Source organism: Hylobates moloch, unplaced genomic scaffold (assembly GCF_009828535.3).
Source record: "Hylobates moloch isolate HMO894 unplaced genomic scaffold, HMol_V3 SCAFFOLD_15, whole genome shotgun sequence".
In the NCBI taxonomy this organism is placed as follows: Eukaryota; Metazoa; Chordata; class Mammalia; order Primates; family Hylobatidae; genus Hylobates; species Hylobates moloch.
Window position 1 is genome coordinate 2,772,988 of NW_026652290.1, and position 21,332 is coordinate 2,794,319.

The window sequence follows — 21,332 nt, forward strand, 5'->3', positions numbered from 1 at the left end:
GGCTAAGCCCCCTTCAAGGGCGTCTGAAGGGAGCACCCTCCTGACCGCCAAGGTTGGGGCAGGGGCACAGGGCTGTCCCTGCCCAGCACAGCTTGGCTCCGTCATCTCCATGGAATGTCACCTGTGGGGCCAGGCAGGCTGAGCCACTGGCTGTCCTCCAGGGAGACGCCTCTTGGGAGCCCCCACCCTGGGCTCCACCCCACCCCACCCCACCCCGCCCTGCCCAACGTCTGGAGGCACTCGAGGAAGTGGGGTGAGAACCCCCTGGGCCCAGGTCAGCTTCCCTCAGGGTCCAGCCCAGCCTGGGCACAGCACATGGATGGGGCAGGATGCTGCCCGCCTGTTCTGGGCTCCCCCACCCCCTGCTGAGAGCGTTGGCCCCTTCCTAGGGCCTCTGTGGGAGGGTGGGGCGGGGCCAGGCCTGCCCACAGGGTCCATCTTCTGCTCCAGCCAGAGGAGGGTCCTGTAGGGATCCCGGCTGGGGAGGGTGCAGGGGGCCTGGGAGACCGCCTCTCCGAAGCGGTGAAACCCTCACCCTTCCGTCCCTCCCAGCCACCCTCCCTACACCCTCCCCTGACAGAGGGTGGCAGCCTCAGGCTCTTTGCATAATCCTGTGGCTTCGATGTCTTCACCCAGCACCAGCGGACAGGGAAGGGCAGAGAAGGCCACCATGGCGACACTCCTCTCCCGTCCGCAGCAGCGCCCTCCCCTCTTGCGCCAGGCCATCAAGATAAGGCGCCGCAGAGTCAGAGATCAGGATCCCCTGCCCCAGATGGCCCCAGAGGTAGGAGTGACCTCACTGGGGAGAGAGCTGGCCTTGGGGAGCATTGCGGTCTCGGGTGCGGGTGCCCTGCTGTCTGGCCCCACCTCTCAAAGGCTGGGACTGGGGACCAGGGACCCTCCCCTGCCTGCCACACTCTGGGGAGAGCCTCCGGGCCAGCAGAGCAGGGGCTGCCAGGTGGACTCTGGGCCACTGTGGGCCTCAGGCCCTGTGGTCTGAGCCTCTCTGAAGCCCTCCCTCCCGGTGGGCCCGACCCCATCCCCTGCTCCTCCAGCTTCAGAGGAGCCGACTCCATTAGGCGGGGATGTCCCTGCTGTGGGGTGAGCTGTTCAGGGAGCAGCAGACCCCTAGGCCGGCGTGGCGCCCCCCTCACCTCCGCTAAGGAGCCTCACTTCCGCTGCTGGGTGAGGAGCAGCCGCCACTGATAAGCAGAACTGTTTCCTCTGGGGAAGGGAGGGAGGTGGGGTGCGGATGTGGAGGGCTCACGCTGCTGGGCGCCCATGGACCTCAGCCACGGCGGGCCAGGGGACGGACCTCCAGGAGGCCTGCTGGGGGAACAGGTGCGGGGCATCAGTGGGGCTGGAGGCCGGGGTGCTGGGGCCCCCATACCCTTGGCCTGGTTCAGGCCTCAGAGCAGCCGTTCCTGTCCATCTGAGCGTGCTCTGGGCCTCCCGGGACACTCCGCCTTTCCACCTTGCTCTGCAGATCCAGCCTCCGTCCCACCACTTCTCCCCCAAACAGGTAAGAGTCGGAGTGTTGGGGTGCAGAGAGGTGGGGAAGGCGGCTGTGTGTCCTCCTGCTGGCCGACGCTGATGGCAGCAAGCAACTTGCGGTGGGGAGGGGACTCCTGGGTCTCAACTCCCTCTGCTGCACAAGCCATCCCTTGTCCTGCCCTTAGCGAGAGGTGGTGGTGCTAGGGGTGGCTGGTGGGGTCCCCAAGGTGACCCCATGTGTCTCAGCGGGCCCTGCTCTACGAGGACGCACTCTACACTGTCTTGCACCGCCTGGGTCAGCCTGAGCCCAACCATGTGACGGAGGCCTCTGAGCTGCTGCGATACCTGCAGGAGGTGAGCCCAGCTCCCACCCCACCCCCATTCCTGCAGCTGCCCTGTCCCGTGCCCCCAGCCACCCACCAGCCTGCCTCCCCACCAGGCCTTCCACGTGGAGCCCGAGGAGCACTGGCAGACGCTGCAGCGGGTCAGGGAACTCGAGGTAACTTGGGGCCAGGGCCACCCTGGGCAAGGAAGGGCCTGGGAAGCCCAGCCCTCTCAGGGACTGAGGCTGTCCCTCCTGTCCCTCCAGAAGCCAATATTTTGTCTGAAGGCAACAGTGAAACAGGCCAAGGGCATTCTGGGCAAAGATGTCAGTGGTGAGCACGGGGTGGGGTCCCCGAGGGGCTTCTTCCTGGCTCCTTCCTCTCCCATCACAGCCTGGCCCAGGACTCTTGGCGGGAGCACCCACCTCCCAGCAGCCCTGCAGCGCTGGCCCCCCATGCTGCTGATCCCCTTCCGTCTCCCCAGGAGGAGGCTCAGCCCCGGGCGGGGGTGATGAGGGCCTGTCCCAGGGACCCAGCCGACTCCCTGGCTGCCTCGTCTTCCCCACTCCTCCACAGGGTTCAGCGACCCCTATTGCCTGCTGGGCATTAAACAGCGGGTAGATGTGCTGGAAGGCAGCCCCGGGTCCCGGCAGCGGCAGAAGGCTGTGGTGAGGCACACCATCCCTGAGGAGCAGACCCACCGCACGCAGGTCATCACCCAGACACTCAACCCCGTCTGGGACGAGACCTTCATCCTGTACGTGGCCGTGCTCCAGCCCCCACTCTGTCCAGGTCTTTCCTGGGTAGCAGGGTCTTCCCCAGACAATGAGATGAGTAGGTCGTCGTGGCTCAGGGGAGGGGATTTGGCCCTGGGCAAAGACTGGAGGAGAAGCCCATCTCTAGGCACGTTAGATGGACAGTAGGTCAGATGGGACAGAAGGACATCAATGCCACGTGTGCTGATGGGGCAAGGAGGGTCAGGCCCTTGTGGGTGAGTCTGGGGGTGCCTGAAGCCGTACCTGAAAGGAGGCAGGGACGGGTGCAGTGGTTCACACCTGTAATCCCAGCACTTTGGGAGGCCGAGGTGGGCAGATCACTTGAGGCCAGGAGATCGAGACCAGCCTGGCCAACCTGGCAAAACCCCATCTCTACTAAAAATACAACAAAGCCCGGGCGTGGTGGCTCACGCCTACAATCCCAGCACTTTGGGAGGCCAAGGAGGGCAGATAATGAGGTCAGGAGATCGAGACCATCCTGGCTAACACGGTGAAACCCCGTCTCTACTAAAATACAAAAAGTTAGCCGGGCGTGGTGGCAGGCACCTGTAGTCCCAGCTACTCAGGAGGCTGAGGCAGGGGAATCACTTGAACCTGGGAAGCGGAGGTTGCAGTGAGCCGAGATCACACCGCTGCACTCCAGCCTGGTGACAGAGCGAGACTCTGTCTCAAAAAAAAAAAAAAAAAAAAAAAAAATTAGTGGGGGCCAGGCACAGGGACTCATGCCTGTAATCCCAGCACTTTTGGGAGGCCAAGGCGGGTGGATCATCTGAGGTCAGGAGTTCGAGACCAGCCTGGCCAACACAATGAAGGCCCACCTCTCCTAAAAGTACAAAAATTAGCCGGGTGTGGTGGTGCATGCCTGTAATCCCAGCTACTTAGGAGGCTGAGGCAGGAGAATCACTTGAACCTGGGAGGCGGAGGTTGCAGTGAGCTGAGATCGCGCCACCGCACTCCAGCCTGGGTGACAGAGTGAGACTCTGTCTCAACAACAACAACAAAAAAGCCTGGGCATGGTGGCTCACGCTTGTAATCCCAGCACTTTGGGAGGCCTAGGCGGGCAGATCATGAGGTCAGAAGCTCAAGACCAGCCTGGCCAACACAGTGAAACCCCATCTCTACTAAAAATACAAAAATTAGCCAGGTGTGGTGGCGGGCGCCTGTAATCCCAGCTACTCGGAGAGGCTGAGGCAGGAGAATGGCGTGAACCCGGGAGGTGGAACTTGCAGTGAGCCGAGATTGCGCCACTGCACTCCAGCCTGGGCGACAGAGCGAGACTCTGTCTCAAAAAAAAAAAAAAAAAAAAAAAAAGGCAGGGATGCAGCTGGGAGCAGAGGAGTTTGGCAGGGATAGGCTACAACTCCATGGCTCTGGGGCTGTGGTCACTTATGGCTTTGTCTGGGGGCATCCACCCTCCAGGGCCCTCAACCACGCCCTTTTCTCCATACAGGGAGTTTGAGGACATCACCAATGCGAGATTTCATCTGGACATGTGGTGAGTGACCTGGCCTGCCCCTAGGGATGGGAAGGGAAGGGATCTGGGGTGAGAGAGGTGGAACCTCCTCCTGGAAGAGGTCATAGGCACTCTCTCTGCTTCCTTCTCAAACCTCTGTCCCGCCAGGGACCTGGATACTGTGGAGTCTGTCCGACAGAAGCTTGGGGAGCTCACGGATCTGCATGGGCTTCGCAGGTGCGTGTTGCAGGGCTCACAGGGAAGGAGTTGGGGCTCCTTTTGCCCTCCATCCCCCGACATGCACACTGGATGCTGGGGTGCAGGCTCCTTTGGGGCCCAGGTGGCTGCGGCGATGGGTAGATTCCAGCCTGATCCCTTCCGACGCTTGCTGCATCCCCCTCACGGGACCCTGCCTGATGCAGGATCTTTAAGGAGGCCCGGAAGGACAAAGGCCAGGACGACTTTCTGGGGAACGTGGTTCTGAGGCTGCAGGTGAGGAGGATGAGGAAAGGGGCCCAGGAGCGAGGCAGAGGGAGGGGTTTGGGAGGGGTTCTGGGGAGAGGCTCTGTGTCCTCACCAAGCTGAGCCTGGGGTCCACCTCCTGTCGCCTCCACTGCCCCTGACTGTGAGGTTCTGACGCTCACGGGCTGGGCATCCCCGCCTGCCAGGACCTGCGCTGCCGAGAGGACCAGTGGTACCCCCTGAAACCCTGCACTGAGACCTACCCAGACCGCGGCCAGTGCCACCTCCAGTTCCAACTCATCCACAAGCGGGTAGGTCGGGTCCTGGGCAAGTGGCCGTGCCCAGCTCCTGCGGTGGTCTGCTGGGTTGGGGGGCTGGCTGCACCCGGTGTGAGGCCCTGTCTGCTCACAGAGGCCTCATTGCAGAGAGCCACCGCGGCCAGCCGCTCGCAGCCCAGCTACACGGTGCATCTCCACCTCCTGCAGCAGCTCGTGTCCCACGAGGTCACCCAGCATGAGGTACTGCCCTGCCGGGGCTGGGCACAGTCGGGGCTGCCCTTCAGGTCCTGACACTCTTCCACCTGCTCCCCTCAGGCGGGAAGCACCTCCTGGGACGGGTCGCTGAGTCCCCAGGCTGCCACCATCCTCTTTCTGCACGCCACACAGAAGGACCTGTCCGACTTCCACCAGTCCATGGCGTAAGTACACAGCCCTGGGCAGAACCCCTGAGCCACCAGCCCCCCACGCCCCCTGCCCTCCTCCAAGCTGGTAGCCCAAAGTGTAATTCTCAGCAGAGTTCCCTTTGGCCCAAAATGTGTGTTTTAAGTTTTGAATCAGTTGCCAACTTTAAAAGGTCTAGAGATTTGGCTGACGCGGTGGCCCGCTCCTGTAATCCCAGGACTTTGGGAGGCTGAGGCAGGAGGATCACTCAAGCCCAGGAGTTCAAGGCTGCAGTGAGCTATGATCACACCAACACTCCTGCCTGGACCACAGAGTGAGACCTCATTTCCAAAAAATATTAGAAAAAGCTATCTGGAGATTTCACATACCATCCAGATCTCCAGCTTTTCGTGAAACACAAGTGCTGGAACTGCAGGGCCATCGTTTTGCTGCCTTTTTTTTTTTTTTTTTTTGAAACGGAGTTTCACCCTTGTTGCCCAGGCTAGAGTGGAATGGCGCAATCTTGACTCACTGCATGCAACCTCCGCCTTCCAGGTTCAAGTGATTCTCCTGCCTCAGCCTCTCGAGTAGCTGGGATTACAGGCATGTGCCACCACGCCCGGCTAACTTTGTATTTTTAGTAGAGACGGGGTTTCTCCATGTTGGTCAGGCTGGTCTCGAACTCCCGACCTCAGGTGATCTGCCTGCCTCGGCCTCTCAAAGTGCTGGGATTATAGGCGTGAACCACTGCACTCAGCCATTTTGCTGCTTTTTTGAGTGGACAGAGCAGGGTGATGTGTCTGCCTCTGCCCATCACGGCTGCCATTGGGCCCACTTCAGTTGCTTTCGTCTCCTGAGTCCTTCCGGGCATTTGAATTTGGACCCGGTCCCTAACCCCAGCCCCATTTCCCAATGCCATAGTCTTCAACTCAGCAAAGCTATGCGCTGATAAGGACAGATTTATGTTGAGGGCCGCTCACGTCAAGTCCTAGGAATGCCGGGGAGGGCACGGGGGTCACAGCCATTCCAGTGCACGTGAGAAGGGCAGAGATGGGACAAAGCCAGCCAGGCGCAGTGGCTCGCGCCTGGAATCCCAGCACTTTGGGAGGCTGAGGCAGGCAGATCACTTGAAGTCAAGTTTGAGACCAGCCTGGCCAACATGGTGAAACCCCATCTCTACAAAATATACAAAAATTAGTCAGGCGTGGTGGTGCACGTCTGTAATCCCAGCTACTCAGGAGGGTGAGGCATGAGAATCACTTGAACCCGGGAGGTAGAGGTTGCAGTGAGCTGAGATTGCACCACTGCACTCCAGCCTGGGCGACACAGCGAGACTGTGCCCAGCTAATCCAATTTTTCAAAAACAGCAAGAAATCCTGAAGTTTTAAAATCACAAAGGTCTCAGTCTGGGCAATTTGAAAAGCATCTATGGAAACAAAGAAACAAAAATCCTGGCTGGTCACAGTGGCTCACGCCTGTAATCCCAGCACTTTGGGAGGCCGAGGCGGGTGGATCACTTGAGGTCAGGTGTTCGAGACCAGCCTGGCCAACATGGTGAAACCCCATCTCTACTAAAAATAAAAAATGTACCACCATGCCTGTAGTCCCACTGCTTGGGAGGCTGAGGCTGGAGAATCGCTTGAACCCAGGAGGCACAGGTTGCAGTGAACCGAGATCGCACCACTGCACTCCAGCCTGGGTAACAGAGTGAGACTCTATCTCAAAAAAAAAAAAATCCTGTGTGTCCTATTGAGCCGCTCGTTTTCAGCCTGTACTGTGGGTGGTTCTCCACCAGGGGCCCTGGAGAAGGGAGGTGATTCCCCCCACCTGAGGCTGGGTGAACAGGGGAAGGTGACTCCCTCCTCCCTGCCCAGCTGAGGGCTTCCTGTCCCCTGCAGGCAGTGGCTGGCCTACAGCCGCCTCTACCAGAGCCTGGAGTTCCCCAGCAGCTGCCTCCTGCACCCCATCACCAGCATCGAGTACCAGTGGATCCAGGGTCGGCTCAAGGCAGAACAGGTAGGCATGCAGTGGGCAAGGGGCGATGGGCAGGCAGGGCTCAAGGAAGGGGCAGGGGAGCAGCGGCGGCTGTCTAGGCCCCTAAAGCACCTCCTGGCTCTGCAGCAGGAGGAGCTGGCCGCCTCATTCAGCTCCCTGCTGGCCTACGGCCTCTCCCTCATCCGGAGGTTCCGCTCTGTCTTCCCCCTCTCTGTCTTGGACTCCCCAGCTCGGCTGCAGTCTCTTCTCAGGTCAGTGGCTGCCTTCCCCTTCCTCAGTGGGGTCAGGGATGAGGGATCAGCTGGGGTGCCTGCAGGAGTGGGAGAAGCCTGTTGGAGGAGTGAGTGCAGTGTGGGGCAGCAGGCACTTTGGACACAGCTGTTTCCGTCTTGCAGGGTCCTGGTACAGATGTGCAAGATGAAGGCCTTCGGAGAACTGTGCCCCAACACCGCCCCATTGCCCCAGCTGGTGACTGAGGCCCTGCAGGTATGGTACTCGCACTGGGGATAGGGGAGACCAGCGCCTGGGCCTGGCAATCCCTCCCTGCTCACTGCCTCTTTGTCGACAGACTGGCACCACTGAATGGTTCCACCTGAAGCAGCAGCACCATCAGCCCATGGTGCAGGTGAGGAGCTGGGCAAGGGGGAGGGCAGGGGGGCACGGGGGTGGTGCCTGCCTCTGGCAGCCCTGCCCAGCCCACCTCTGTCTCTGCAGGGCATCCTGGAGGCAGGCAGGGCCTTGCTGGGCCTGGTACAGGATATCATTGGCGACCTGCACCAGTGCCAGCGCACGTGGGACAAGATCTTCCACAAGTGAGCAGATAGCCAGGTCGGGAGGTAGTGGGGCATTGGCTCAGAGCCGGAACCATGGGGACCCTGGTGTATGCCACTGGGTGACACCTGCTGCCTTTCCTCCAGTACCCTCAAGATCCACCTCTTCTCCATGGCTTTCCGGGAGCTGCAGTGGCTGGTGAGTCCCTCCCCTGTCTCTAGGGCATGCCCTCCGACAGAGCTGTGGGCCCTGCCCTCCACACCTTTCCTTTGCAGGTGGCCAAGCGGGTGCAGGACCACACGACGGCTGTGGGTGATGCAGTGTCCCCAGAGATGGGTGAGAATCTGTTCCAGCTCTACATCAGCCTCAAGGAGCTCTGCCAGCTGCGCCCAAGCTCCTCAGAGAGGTGGGCAGCAGGCCAATTGTGGGCAGCTGCTGGGGCACAGGGGAGGGGAGGGTGGATGAGGCCCCGGGGCCCGTGGTGGCCCCAGCCTTCCCGACGCTGAGCCCCGGCAATCCCCAGGGATGGAGTCCTGGCCCTGGATAATTTCCACCGCTGGTTCCAGCCGGCCGTCCCCTCCTGGCTGCAGAAGACGTACAACGAGGCCCTGGCGCGGGTGCAGCGCGCTGTGCAGATAGATGAGGTGGGGGCGTGGCCAGGGCAGGGGGCGGGGCCCCGGTTTGGGGGTGAAGCTTGGGTTCTGCCTGGACCTCCAAAGTGTAGTAAAAGCCGGTAACCCGCTCTGAACATCCCTTTTGGGTGCACTTGAGGCCAGTTTTGTGCAAAACGCTGCCTCTGGATATCCTTGGGGCTGTGGCTTCACTTTGCCTGAGATCCTGCAGCCTGGGGGTCTGGGCGGAGCCGTGCTTGTCTCTTGTGAAGCTCCCTGCCCAGCTCTGTGCCTGGTGGTGGTAGCTGCTCTATGAATGAAGGAAGGAGGGAAGGGGGTGGATTTGGCAGTATCCTGAGTCCTCCTTTCTTCCCCCAGCTGGTGCCGCTGGGTGAACTGACCAAGCACAGCACATCAGCAGTGGATCTATCCACCTGCTTTGCCCAGATCAGCCACACTGCCCGGCAGCTGGACTGGCCAGACCCAGAGGAGGCCTTCATGATTACTGTCAAGTTTGTGGAGGTGCGGCATCTTCCATGTGTCCTTCCCCCTCTTTCTAGAACAGCCACACTACCACCCACCGTTTCTCCCGAGCTCTCACCTAGGCAGCCTCCCAAGGCCTGTATCCTAAATCCCCCAAGTCGCTGAAATTCCCATGCCCTCCCACCTGCCCTTCCTGGATGCCCCACCCGTGGATCAGTTTCCTCTGTCCAACCCCACCCTAGGACACCTGTCGCCTGGCCCTGGTGTACTGCAGCCTCATAAAGGCCCGGGCCCGTGAGCTCTCTTCAGGCCAGAAGGACCAGGGCCAGGCAGCCAACATGGTAAGGCCAGAGCTGGGGCTGGGAGTCCGGCTGGGTGTGGGGAGCAGCCTGGGCACAGTTCAGGAAGCTCTGCATCTCTGTCCCAGCTGTGTGTGGTGGTGAATGACATGGAGCAGCTGCGGCTGGTGATCGGCAAGTTGCCTGCCCAGCTGGCATGGGAGGCCCTGGAGCAGCGGGTAGGGGGCGTGCTGGAGCAGGGGCAGCTACAGAACACGCTGCATGCCCAGCTGCAGAGCGCGCTGGCCGGGCTGGGCCATGAGATCCGCACTGGCGTCCGCACCCTGGCCGAGCAGGTACCTTGTCCGACTGCACAGTCACCCCATCCCATCCCGTCTTTAGCCTGCCTGGCTCCAGCAGGACCTGGGCCAATGTCCAGCCCTGACCCCTTCCTGCGTCTAAACTCAGGCCCTAAGGAACTCTCCCATCCCCAACTCATGCCCTGACCTCCCTCCTTCTTCCGTTTTGTGTCACCAGCTGGAGGTGGGCATCGCCAAGCACATCCAGAAACTGGTGGGCGTCAGGGAGTCCGTCCTGCCTGAGGATGTAAGTGGCCCTTCTGCCTGCTGGTCTTCACCGCCCTGCTAGCTCTGTAGATCTGGGGTCATTGAAGGCCTTGGTGTCAAAGATAAGTCCCCCAGACTAGGCAAGGCATGTTCTCTCCCTGGGCCTCAGTTTCCTCCTGGTATACTCACAGGAACAGGTTGGGTCACTCCACCGGCTGTCTCAGCACTGACAGTCAATGAGGGGGCTGCAGCTGGGGAGGGCTTAGACTTTGCAGCCAAACAGGCCAGGGTGCACATCCTTCTCAGCTGCCTCCTAGCTTTGCTGTCCTGTTCACACAAGCCAGCTGACCTGTAAGTGGGGGCATATCATGATGCACACCTTCGACCGGCGGGTAGAAGGATATTCATTCATTCATCAACTATTAGGTACCCACTTTGTCCTATGCATTGATTTAAGCACTGAGGATAGGTCAGTGAACAATATGACAAAATACCTGCTTTCCTGGAGCTCACATTCTAGTAGTGGAGGTGAAAAAAGAGCCACATAGTGAGTATCCATAACTATAGTGATAGTTATAGCTATTAACTCTATGCGCAGACGTGTATGCGTGCGCACACACATGCAGTGTGCTAGATAATGACAAGTCTACAGAGAAAAGTTAAAACAGAGGAGCGGGTGGAAAGTGTCAGAGGGTTGTATTTTTAGATGGTGGCCAGGGAAGGCCGTGACAACTGAGTGAAGACCTACGGGAAGCAAGGGGAGGAGCCATGAGAAGTTCTAGGGGAAGAGCATTCCAGGCAGAGGGAACGGCAAGGGCAGAGACCCTGAGGCAGGACCATGCCTGGAAGGTTCCAGGGCTGTAGAGGCCAGTGTGGCTGGGACAGGGTGAGCAACGGTGAGGGGAAGGCAGAGAGGTGGGCAGGCTGGCCTCTTACAGACACTCACAGAACGGTTCCCGGCCCTGTTTCCTCCCTCCAGGTCAGGGGAAGGGGATGGGGGTGGGGCCAACATAGGCCGGAGCCACACCTGCTCCCCATCTCCCTCCCCAGGCCATTCTGCCCCTGATGAAGTTCCTGGAGGTGGAGCTTTGCTACATGAACGCCAACTTGGTGCAGGAGAACTTCAGCAGGTCTGTAGCAGCCCCTGCCCTGGGCACGCTCGCCACCTCCCCCTCTCCTCCCACAGCCCCTCCTTCCTGGGCCCCAGCATCCGTTCTGAGGGGTGTAGCAGCCCCTGCCCTGGGCGTGCTCGCCGCCTCCCCCTCTCCTCCCACGGCCCCTGTTTCCTGGGCCTCAGCATCCGTTCTGAGGGGTGGAGGTGAATCCCTTTGGTGACCTCCCTTATGGGGGGCAACAGGCTCTGCTAAGGCTCACTGCAGGGACAGGGAGCTTGCCACTTCGCAGGCCTCCCCATTTCCTGCTGCCTAGCTCTGAGCGCTTTGAGTTCTTCCTTAGGCTGAGCCAAAATCTCCCTGTCCTTTCTCCTTTAGTCCCAGGCCTGTCTTCAGGGCCTCCCTGACTGCTCCTCTGCCTCCATTAGGTTACAGGTGGTCCCCGCCCACGGTGCAAAGAGAACTTCTAGCTAGGGTGTCTTATAGCAGGGACCCAGCATGCAAGGCAACAGGTGGTGGAGTCCAGCACATTGGCTCTGGACCACCTGGCTTCTGACTCCAGCTTCATCACTGCTTAGCAGCCTTGGGCAAGTTCCTGGTGCAGATGAGAATAGTTCTGGCTTCTGCTGAGGATTAAATGGGTCATGTGAGGTGCTGAGCGTGGTGTTGGTACAAAGGAAGTGGTCAGTGACTATTAGCTGTAGTGACCATGACAGCACCCTACCTCCCTGTGGAATCTGGGCCCTGAAGAGGCTGCCAGCCCTCCTAGAGTTCTGTTCCACCCTCACAGGTATAGCCAGGGCCCCTCGGAGTCTGGCCGTTTTTATTTCTTAAACCATGTATATATATTTTTTATGTTTTTGAGATGGAGTCTCGCTCTGTCGGCCAGGCTGGAGTGCAGTGGCACAATCTCAGCTCGCTGCGACCTCTGCCTCCAGGTTCAAGTGATTCTCCTGCCTCAGCCTCCTGAGTAGCTGGGACTACAGGTGCCTGCCATCATGCCCAGCTAATTTTTGTATTTTTAGTAGAGATGGGGTTTCACCGTGTTGGTCCAGCTGTTCTTGAACTTCTGACTTCGTGATCCGCCTGCCTCGGCCTCCCAAAGTACTGGGATTACAGGCGTGAGCCACCACGCCCAGCCTATTTTTAACATTTATTTTTTTCACCTTTAAGCTCTGTTGGACTTGATCTTAGACCATATTTTTCCACATAAACCAGAGTTAAACCTCCACCAAGAGGAAAGTTTTGCTCAGTGCTGTCTCATGAGCCTTTAGAACACCACCAGGCATGGTGGCTCACGCCTGTAATCCCAGCACTTTGGGAAGCCGAGGTGAGTGGATCATTTGAGCCCAGGGGTTCAAGACCAGCCTGGGCAACATGGCAAAACCCAGTCTCTACAAAATTATACAAAAAAAAAAAAAAAAAATACAAAAATTAGCCAGGCATGGTGGTGTACACCTGTAGTCCCAGTTACCTGGGAGGCTGAGTTGGGAGGATCACTTGAACGCAGAAAGTGGAAGCTGCAGTGAGCCGTGATGGCACTGCTGCACTCAGCCTGGGTGACAGAGCGAGACCCTATCTGAAAAAAAATTTAAAAAGAACAGTGCCTGGTACATAATGGGCACTTAAATGTGTTGCACAAATTAATTACTTTTTTTGGGGGGGGGGAACGGAGTCTTTCACTCCTGACCTCAGGTGATCACCCCACCTTGGCCTTCCCAAAGTGCTGAGATTATAGGTGTAAGCCACTGCACCTGGCCATGATTTTTTTTTTTTTTTTTTTGAGATGGAGTTTCGCTCTTGTTGCCCAGGCTAGAGTGCAAAGGCATGATCTGGGCTCACCACAACCTCGACCTCCCGGGTTCAAGCGATTCTCCTGCCTCAGCCTCCCGAGTAGCTGGGACTACAGGCACACGCAACCACGTCCGGCTAATTTTGTATTTTTAGTAGAGATGGGGTTTCTCCATGTTGGTCAGGCTGGTCTCCAACTCCCGACCTCAGGTGATCCGCCTGCCTCAGCCTTCCCAAGTGCTTGGATTACAGGCATAAGCCACTGCACCTGGTCGATGCTTTTTTTTTCTTTTTTTTTTTTGAGACGGCGTCTCACTCTTGTTACGCAAGCTGGAGTGCAGTGGCGTGATCTCGGTTCACTGCAGCCTCATCTTCCTGGGCTCAAGCGATCCCTCCCATCTCAGCCTGCTGCGTAGCTGGGACTACAGGTGCATGCCATTATGCCTGGCTAATTGTTTTTTTGAGATGGAGTCTTGCTCTGTTGCCAGGCCAGAGTGCAGTGGTGCGATCTTGGCTCACTGCAACCTCCGCCTCCCGGCTTCAAGCGATTCTCCTGCCTCAGCCTCCCAAGTAGCTGGGACTATAGGCACGCACCACCATGCCCAGCTAATTTTTGTATTTTTAGTAGAGACGGGGTTTCACCATGTTAGCCAGGATGGTCACAATCTCTTGACCTCATGATCCATCCGCCTCGACCTCCCAAAGTGCTGGGATTATAGGCGTGAGCCACCGCGCCCGGCCTGCTCCTGTCTTAAATCATGGTTCTGTCACTGGGGGCCTGGCCTCCTCCCTGTCTCCAGCCTTGTTTGTGGGTTCCGTTAGTCTGCTGGGGAGGGTTCTTCACTGAGGTTGAGAGGTGTGTTGGATAGGACTGACCCCACCTGCCCCTTGTTGGTCCTGTACCCGCCCTCTCCCCAGCCTCACCTGGGGTAGGAGACGGAGGGGGAGGTTGGGGGTGGGAGCAGCTGGGGTGAGGCTGGGTCCCTGAGGCCTCTCATTTCTCAAGAGCGTCTTTGCTTCCTCCTCTGCCACCGCCCTGCCGTGCTGTGTCTGCATCCCTTCGGCCCCCGTCCCAGCCTCCTGACCTTGCTCTGGACCCACACGCTCACAGTGCTGGTGGAGGCGGCCGCCTCACAACGCAGCTCATCCCTGGCTTCCAACAGGCTGAAGATTGCCCTGCAGGTAACAGAACCGGTCACAGCAATGATAACCCTGGTGGGAGGGTGCCTGGGGTCACCTCTGATGTCTCCCCCAGAACCTGGAGATCTGCTTCCACGCTGAGGGCTGTGGCCTGCCGCCCGAGGCCCTGCACACTGCCACCTTCCAGGTAGGGGCTTTGGGTGAGCTTCCCCGTAGAAGGTCCGGGGAGCCTGCCTTTTGGTACTCACCTATGTCCAGGGTCGGCTACATAATTTATGGGGCCCAGTACAAAATGGAAAAACTGGGCCCCTTATTCAAAAGTTATTACAAATTTTAGAATGGTGACGACAGAACCTGAAACCAAGCCTGGGTCCTCCTAAGCACAGGGGCCCTGTGTGCCTGCATCGGGGGTGGAGGGGCCGGGGTGGGGTCGGGTAAGCACGCCCGTGAAGCCAGCCCTGTCTGTGCCTCTCCTGCTGTCTGGCCTGAGGGTGGCCCCAGCCCGTTGTCCCATGACCCAATACTTTCCATTTCAAATGGACGTATTACCCTTGACGGTGAGCTCCTGGAGGGCAGGCCCGGGCTGTGGTTGGGTGTGCAGTCCGGGTGGATTCTCAGCTGTATGTGTTCCCAGGCTCTGCAGAGGGACCTGGAGCTGCAGGCGGCCTCCAGCCGGGAACTCATCCGGAAGTACTTCTGCAGCCGAATCCAGCAGCAGGTGAGGCCCCTCCCTCGCACTGCGCCCTCTGCAGGCCCTGGAGCACCTCGCTCCCGCTGTGACCCTGCTGACCCTGCCCCTGCTCCCTACCCCAGGCAGAAACCACCTCTGAGGAGCTGGGGGCTGTGACAGTCAAGGCCTCCTACCGCGCATCTGAGCAGAAGCTGCGTGTGGAGCTGCTCAGCGCCTCCAGCCTGCTGGCCCTGGACTCCAACGGTGAGTGGAGGCTGCCCTTTGGCCACTCTCCGTGGTCTCGTCCTGGCCCTCCTGTCTCAGTGACCCTGGGGGCTCCGCTCACCCTGCAGGAGCTCTGGGTGCATTTCCTCCAGTTACCAGGAGGGGTCAGTGCTGCTGAGCAGCGCATAGCTGCGGGGGTGGGGTGACTGGGAGACCCTCAGCTGACGCACACTCCCTGGCCACTTACCAGGCTCCAGCGACCCCTTTGTCCAGCTGACCTTGGAGCCCAGGCATGAATTCCCTGAGCTGGCCGCCCGGGAGACCCAGAAGCACAAGAAGGACCTTCACCCATTGTTTGATGAGACCTTTGAATTGTGAGTGGGTCCCGTTCTTCTCCCAGTCCCTCCCCTCATTTCCACCCACTGGGCTCCCTCAGCCCTGCTCCTCCTGGCTGGGGCCAAGGGGCTCCCCTGAGATGGCCACATTTGGGCCCAAGGGATGGGGCACCTGGGACAAGAGTTTGTAGCTGGATGCGGTGGCTCACACCTGTCATCACAGCACTTTGGGAGGCCAAGGCGGGCGGATCACAAGGTCAGGAGATCGAGACCATCCTGGCTAACATGGTGAAACGCCGTCTCTCTAAAAACACAAAAAATTAGCTGGGTGTGGTGGGACGCGCCTGCAGTCCCAGCTACTCGGGAGGCTGAGGCAGGAGAACCGCTTGAACCCGGGAGGTGGAGGTTGTAGTGAGCCAAGATGGCACCACTACACTCCAGCCTAGGTGACAGAGCAAGACTCCGTCTCAAAAAAAAAAAAAAGTTTGCTTCCCTTGGGGGAAGGGGTAGACTCCTCCGTGTTTAACTTAGGGACTTCCAGGGAAGGGTCCTGTCTCTGAGGTTCTCAGTAACCTGCTCCCAGTTCCTTAGGACAGGTGAACGGGGAACACAGGACCCCTGCTTTAAAGCATCAGCCCACGGTCACAGCAGGCGTTGCACCACATGGCTGAGAGGTGCCAGGCTGAGAGCTGCCTTTGCAGTCCTAACCCTGGCTGGTTCCCAACACCAAGTGGGTGAACCCATGTGTCGAGGCTGGGGGTGGCCGTGCTGGGGCTGGCAGCAGAGCCCTGACTCTCCCCGCAGCCTGGTGCCTGCTGAGCCGTGCCGCAAGCCTGGGGCATGCCTCCTGCTCACCGTGCTGGACTACGACACGCTGGGGGCCGACGACCTGGAAGGCGAGGCCTTCCTGCCGCTGTGTGAGGTGCCTGGGCTGAGTGGCTCTGAGGAGCCTGGTGAGGTGCCTCAGACCCGCCTGCCCCTCACGTACCCCGCACCCAACGGTAGGCCTGAGCCCGGGGCAGGGTGGTGCAGGGACGGGAGCCTGTAAAGCTCAGGCAGGTGCCCCAGAGAGGTGACGCCAGGGTCGGAGAACAGCTTCCTTGGAGATGGGAGCCAGTGGGACAGCCACGGCCCATCTCTCGGTCTCATCTAGAGACCAGTGAACTTTAAGCTAAGTGTAATGTGACTCTCCCTGCATGGGGAAGTCACCAAGAAGTTTAACTGGGGAGAAGGGCCTGGATCTCACTCGGTGGGGCCACATCCCTGGAGAGCATTTTTGATACCAGCAACGGTCTGATGCTTGTGCGCTTATTATGAGCAAGTGCTGAGCACTTTATGCATTCCAGGCAACGAAGCAGATATTATTAGCACTCTTTTACAGATGAGTAAACCGAGGCAGAAAAGGTTAACTTGCTAGCTTTAGGTTCTCATATAAAAAGGTAATAGTCAAACCTCAGGCACGTCTCAGCCCCTCGCTGCAGTCAGGACAGTGTCCCGGCAGCGCTCTGTGTGTTATGCGACCGGATGCGTCTGTCAGACCACCTCCTGGGCTGGGCTGGCGCGGGTCTGTCACTTGTTTCCTTCCAGGTTGTCGGGGAGATGGAGCAGTGTTGTGTTCCCCCCCGCCCACTCTTCTCTGCCACCACCAGGCACTGCCTCTCCCCCGGCATCTGACCCCCAAACCCCTCTCTCCGCAGGGGACCCAGTCCTGCAGCTGCTGGAGGGCCGGAAGGGTGACCGAGACGCCCAGGTCTTTGTGAGGCTGCGGCGGCACCGGGCCAAGCAGGCCTCCCAGCATGCCTTGCGGCCTGCACCGTAGCTGTAGAGGTTTGCGGTGGGGCTGGGTCCCCGGTGGGGACCTGCAAGGGCTTTCCTGTAGGGTCTGGGGCTTCCCCGCCACAGCGCGGCCCTCCAGCCTGGCCTAACATTTGGGGAGCCCCAGCACGCGGGGCGCCCAGAGTGCAGACCTTCCCTGCCTGCCATGGTGATGTGGGCTCAGCAGCGCCGTCTCTACTCCCGCCTCCCTTCCTCCAGCCCTGGCTGCAATGTCTCCACCACATCCCAGCACCAGGGGGAGCAAACCCTGCCCCTGCCCGCCTCTCAGAAAAGCTGCTGTGGTGGGCAGGGGATTGGGCCATCTGCCTCCTGGCCTTCCTGTTCCAGCCACTGGGGTGGGGGCCAGGTTCACTGGGACCAGGGCTGCAGGCACAGTCTCCTGGGGAAGGGAGAGGGGACCCTGCCAAAGATGAGGCTCCAGCTGCCCTGGGGGGAGGGTGTTGGCCATTACTAGAGGGAGCCTGGGTCCTCTCCCCAGGGGCTGCCAGCATCCAGGCCAGGAAGCCTGGAGCCAAGAACCTTCTGGCTCTGAGGGAGCAAGAGCTGGCAGGCGGCGGGGCTGGCACGGACAGACGGAAGCAGAAAGGACAGTTTGGCCACTGTGTCTGCTGCGCACGCCTCCTCCCCGGACAGCACCTGCCACCTAGAAACCTTCTTAGCAAAAAAATTAATAAAAACCAATCCATTGTCCTCTTAAAATATAACTTTGGCCTACAGTGGGGCCCGGAATGCAAGCCAGGCCAGGTAGCTTCCTCCCCAGCCCTCAGGGGACTTTGAGCTACCCCCCACCTAGGGGCAGCTACAAAGCAGGGGGGTAGGTGTGGAAATAACTGAGGCAGAAGCAGGGCTAGGGTGATTTTTGGCTGTGGGCTTTGAACAAATTGCTTTACCAGGCATACCAGTTCCTATGGTGACACCCAGGACAGGGACCCGTTCCTCAGGGGAGCACAGTGAGCAGGGGCCTCCCAGGGGTGCAGGTTGAGGCTGAGGGGCTGCTCTTGAGACAGTAGGGCATAGAGGACCTGGGTCCCTACCCTGCCTGGGGGGTGTCAGAACCTGAGGCCTGGTCATCACGTCATCCTAGCTGTGTGACCCTGGTTCCATGTTGGAATCTCTGAGTCTGCACAAGATGAGGACAGGAGTCGAGGTTAGCTGAGATGACATCCAAGACCCGAGACCATGCAAAGAAGATCCCACCAGGGTGTTTTCTCACCCCCACCGCACAGCCTAGTTTGAGGAGGTAGGAGGGAGGACGTACCTCTTAGGCCTCAGCCCCTCATCCCTCAGGGGCAGGGTCGGGTGAAGAAGGCAGAAGGCAGGACTTCCTCTGGGTCCTACCAGCAAATCATCCCAATGGGAAGGCACTGGGTTTTTTGTTTTTGTGATGGAGTCTCACTCTGTCACCCAGGCTGGAGTGCAATGGGGCAATCTCAGCTTACTGCAACCTCTGCGTCCCAGGTTCAAAGGATCCTCCTGCCTCAGCCTCCTGAGTAGCTGGAACTACAGGCGTGTGCCACCACACCTGGCTAATTTTTGTATTTTTTTTTTTTTTAGTAGAGACGGGGGTTTCACCATTTTGGACAGGCTGGTCTCGAACTCCTAACCTCAAGTGATCTGCCCGCCTCGGCCTCTGTTTTTGTTTTTGAGATGGGATCTCACTCCATCACCCAAGCTGGAGGCAGCTGTGCAATCACGGCTCACTGCAGCCTCGACCTCCTGGGCTCAAGTGATCCTCTCACCTCAGCCTCCTTAGTAGCTGGGACCACAGGTATGCACCACCATGCCCGGTTGGGAAGACACTGTTCCTCTGAGAAACAGTTAGGGGCCCTATTGCCAGTCACCGCTAACCACATAGCCCTAAAGAGTCCTAGGGCCTGGGAGGCCTCTGTGTCCAAGGCTAAGGGTCCCTGTGTCATCAACCCCTAGGCCTAGGTCGGAGAGCACTTGAACTGTCTTGGGGCCTGATGGGTCCAGGAAGCTTCCAGCCCTCTCCAGCTGCCTTACCACACCTCAGGGGTGCCGGGCACCAGCCGTTTCCAGGGCTGAGGCAGGGCTCCTGGCCCCCTCCTAGCTCAGAGGCCCTCTTTTGGGACCCACTCCCCTCACCCCCATGTAAAGAAGCTACCACTGCAAGTTCATATTTTATTTTCAATAGGTTTGGAGCTTTGTTGATTTTTGCATTTTTGTAAAAAAGGAAAAAGTTTTCACTTAATTCATTGAAAGCCCTTTCGTGCTGAGCCCAAGGGGGAGCCTGGGCCAGGACCAGACCCTCTCAGCCCTCTTGCTCCTACCCCAGACACCCGGTGCTGGGGGTGCGGCTGCTCCCCTCCACCCACTCTGCCCTCCCGCCCCTGCTGCATCTCTCTCTGTACAGAACAATTTTTAAAATGGAAGCTAAGACACAATATACACTGGACAGGCACACACACACGCACACAGGCATCCGCCCAGAACAGGGCGGGACACCAGCTGCACTCAGAGAGCACCAAGGAATGCATACGGAGCCCCTCCGGGTAGGAGGGCAGGGCCTGGGCCCCCTTGGTCCTCAGTCCGCACTCCTCCCTGCCAATTGCCCTGCTAGCTGCCAGAGAGGGGAGGGGGCAGGGAGAGCTGGGGGCAGCTGGTTGCGGGGGGGTGGGGGGGTCATAGAATGAGTACCAGCCTGGTAGGTGGCCCTGGGGCCAGGGAGGCTCTTGTGGGGAGTCCAGGGGGAAAGGACTGAGGGTGGACCCTCAGGAACCTGAGGGCTGGAACTCCTGGGCCTTGCCCCTCAAGGAGCTTCAAGGGCCCAGGTGTCGGGAGTGGGGCTGGCCCTGCAGCACTGGCCTCCAGCCCTTGCTGTTCTCCCCAAGACTAAATATACATTTGGTAAACCTAGGAGCTAAGCCAGCTGAGACCCCCAGCACTCCCCCTCAGGCCTCCCTGAGGCCCTCACAGCTGGGGGCCAGCCCTGCTCTGGGGGACCCACGTCTTCCACACTCCACCCTTGCCCTGGTAAGGAGGTAGGGGGAGCAGGGCCTGCCCTGAGGGCTTCTCCCCTCCCCTTAGTGCCTTCCAGTCCCACCCTTCCCTGCTCAGGCCCCAGGAAGAAGTTAAAAATAGTTAGTTCCTACGTTAAAAAAGAGACAGAAACAGATTCTCTGCCAAAAGGCCAGTGGGAGAAGAGGGGGAAGGGCAGGGAGTGGGTAGGGGAGGACTGCAAAATAGTTTCTTCTTTTAAAAAGTGCTTGGTAAGTCTTTTAAAGTGTGTGTCTATATCTATGTACAGATATACACACAGACACTGTCCACACCACCACGCATACCTGCACACATACGGAAATGTATACATATACAGAATCATATACATATACATACATACACATATATATATATATATTCATATATATATATATATATATATACTTTAAAAAGTCCTAGGTGAGAAGATCTAGGCCAGGCTGGGCCAGGCCTGCAGGGTCACGACTGGAGGGTGTGGGCCCGGCCAGGCTGGCAGATGGGGCACTCGCTGCCCTCGGCGCAGAGCTCACACAGCGCAGCGTGTTGGCACGGCAGCACTGCCCGCTTCTGTTCCTGACACTTAAGGCATTTCACCGACTGCATGTGGAACACGGCCTGCAGGGAAAGGGGCATTGTGGTCACCATCCATGGGTCTGGCCCCAAGTTGAGCGAGGAGTTCCCTTGATCCTCACTTCAGCCCCCTTGGGATGGGGAAACTGAGGTACCGAGCTCAACAGTGTGCTCCCAGACCGCTGTTGGCAGGTGAGAGAACAGGCTGAGAGTCCACCTCTGCATGGGGCATGGCCAGGCTGCCACAAGGCCCACCCCTCACAGAGGCTTCGCCCAGTCTCATTTGACCTTGTAGTCCCCAAATGGGGAAAACGAGGCCCAGAAAGGGCTGGGACATGCCCAGGGCCACACCTGGGGACTTGGCTGCCCGAGAACAGAGGAAAGACAGCTCTTCCCACCATGCCACGTTGGCCCCTGGGACCCAGCAGGAGACCTGGGAAGGCAGGGGTAGTCCTGGGGTCCTGGGCCTCACTGGAAGGCCCGCTGCGCCCTGGAGGGTGTACAGGAGGACGCAGTTGGGGCCCAGGCATTTGAGCGAAGCTTGGTCAGGGCTGCCCTCAGGGGTGCTGGGGGTGGCACCGACACCCCTCACCCCCAGCCTTTTCACCTTCCCCAGTGCACTCTCCTCACCCACTCCCAGCAGGCCGGCCTTTTGAGTGCTGGCCCAGTGCTGGGCAGAGGCTCTCAGGAGGGTGGCCATCCCTGCAGCAGCCTGGACCAGGTCAGAGTCCAAGAGCTGGCTGAGGCCACCGTGCATCCCACCCAGTGCTCCCCGACCTGGG

At 59.1% G+C, this 21,332-nt stretch overlaps 2 protein-coding genes across 8 annotated transcripts in view; one reads left to right on the plus strand and one right to left on the minus strand.

Moving 5' to 3' along the window:
• Nucleotides 1-516: 516 nt before the first annotated feature.
• UNC13D (unc-13 homolog D) lies at nt 517-18,208 on the plus strand. Of its 3 annotated transcripts, none has more exons than XM_032178807.2 (33): nt 517-784; nt 1,487-1,522; nt 1,741-1,848; nt 1,934-1,993; nt 2,084-2,150; nt 2,394-2,574; nt 4,044-4,088; nt 4,215-4,283; nt 4,469-4,538; nt 4,715-4,819; nt 4,934-5,026; nt 5,102-5,205; nt 7,066-7,183; nt 7,289-7,413; nt 7,558-7,648; nt 7,731-7,787; nt 7,877-7,974; nt 8,080-8,131; nt 8,209-8,339; nt 8,457-8,577; nt 8,923-9,066; nt 9,270-9,368; nt 9,455-9,661; nt 9,843-9,911; nt 10,922-11,001; nt 13,851-13,956; nt 14,030-14,101; nt 14,549-14,632; nt 14,728-14,848; nt 15,060-15,183; nt 15,949-16,145; nt 16,842-16,971; nt 18,065-18,208. In XM_032178807.2, the coding sequence occupies exons 1-32, from the start codon at nt 623-625 to the stop codon at nt 16,961-16,963; spliced, it is 3,318 nt and encodes a 1,105-aa protein (XP_032034698.1). In that variant the 5' UTR covers nt 517-622; the 3' UTR covers nt 16,964-16,971; nt 18,065-18,208. The 3 variants fall into 3 exon arrangements, with proteins under 3 accessions (XP_032034698.1, XP_032034697.1, XP_032034699.1); XM_032178806.2 differs by lacking the exon at nt 18,065-18,208 and adding an exon at nt 17,459-17,670; XM_032178808.2 differs by lacking the exon at nt 18,065-18,208 and having other exon boundaries at nt 16,842-17,670.
• A 900-nt stretch (nt 18,209-19,108) lies between these two features.
• The window catches only part of UNK (unk zinc finger), a 42,058-nt gene continuing 39,834 nt past the window's right edge, over nt 19,109-21,332 (minus strand). For all 5 annotated transcript variants that reach the window (XM_032178812.2, XM_032178811.2, XM_032178810.2 and 2 more), the window contains one exon: nt 19,109-20,595. In XM_032178812.2, the coding sequence (XP_032034703.1) occupies nt 20,440-20,595 (156 nt within the window). In that variant the 3' untranslated portion in view covers nt 19,109-20,439. The remainder of the gene's footprint in view (nt 20,596-21,332) is intronic.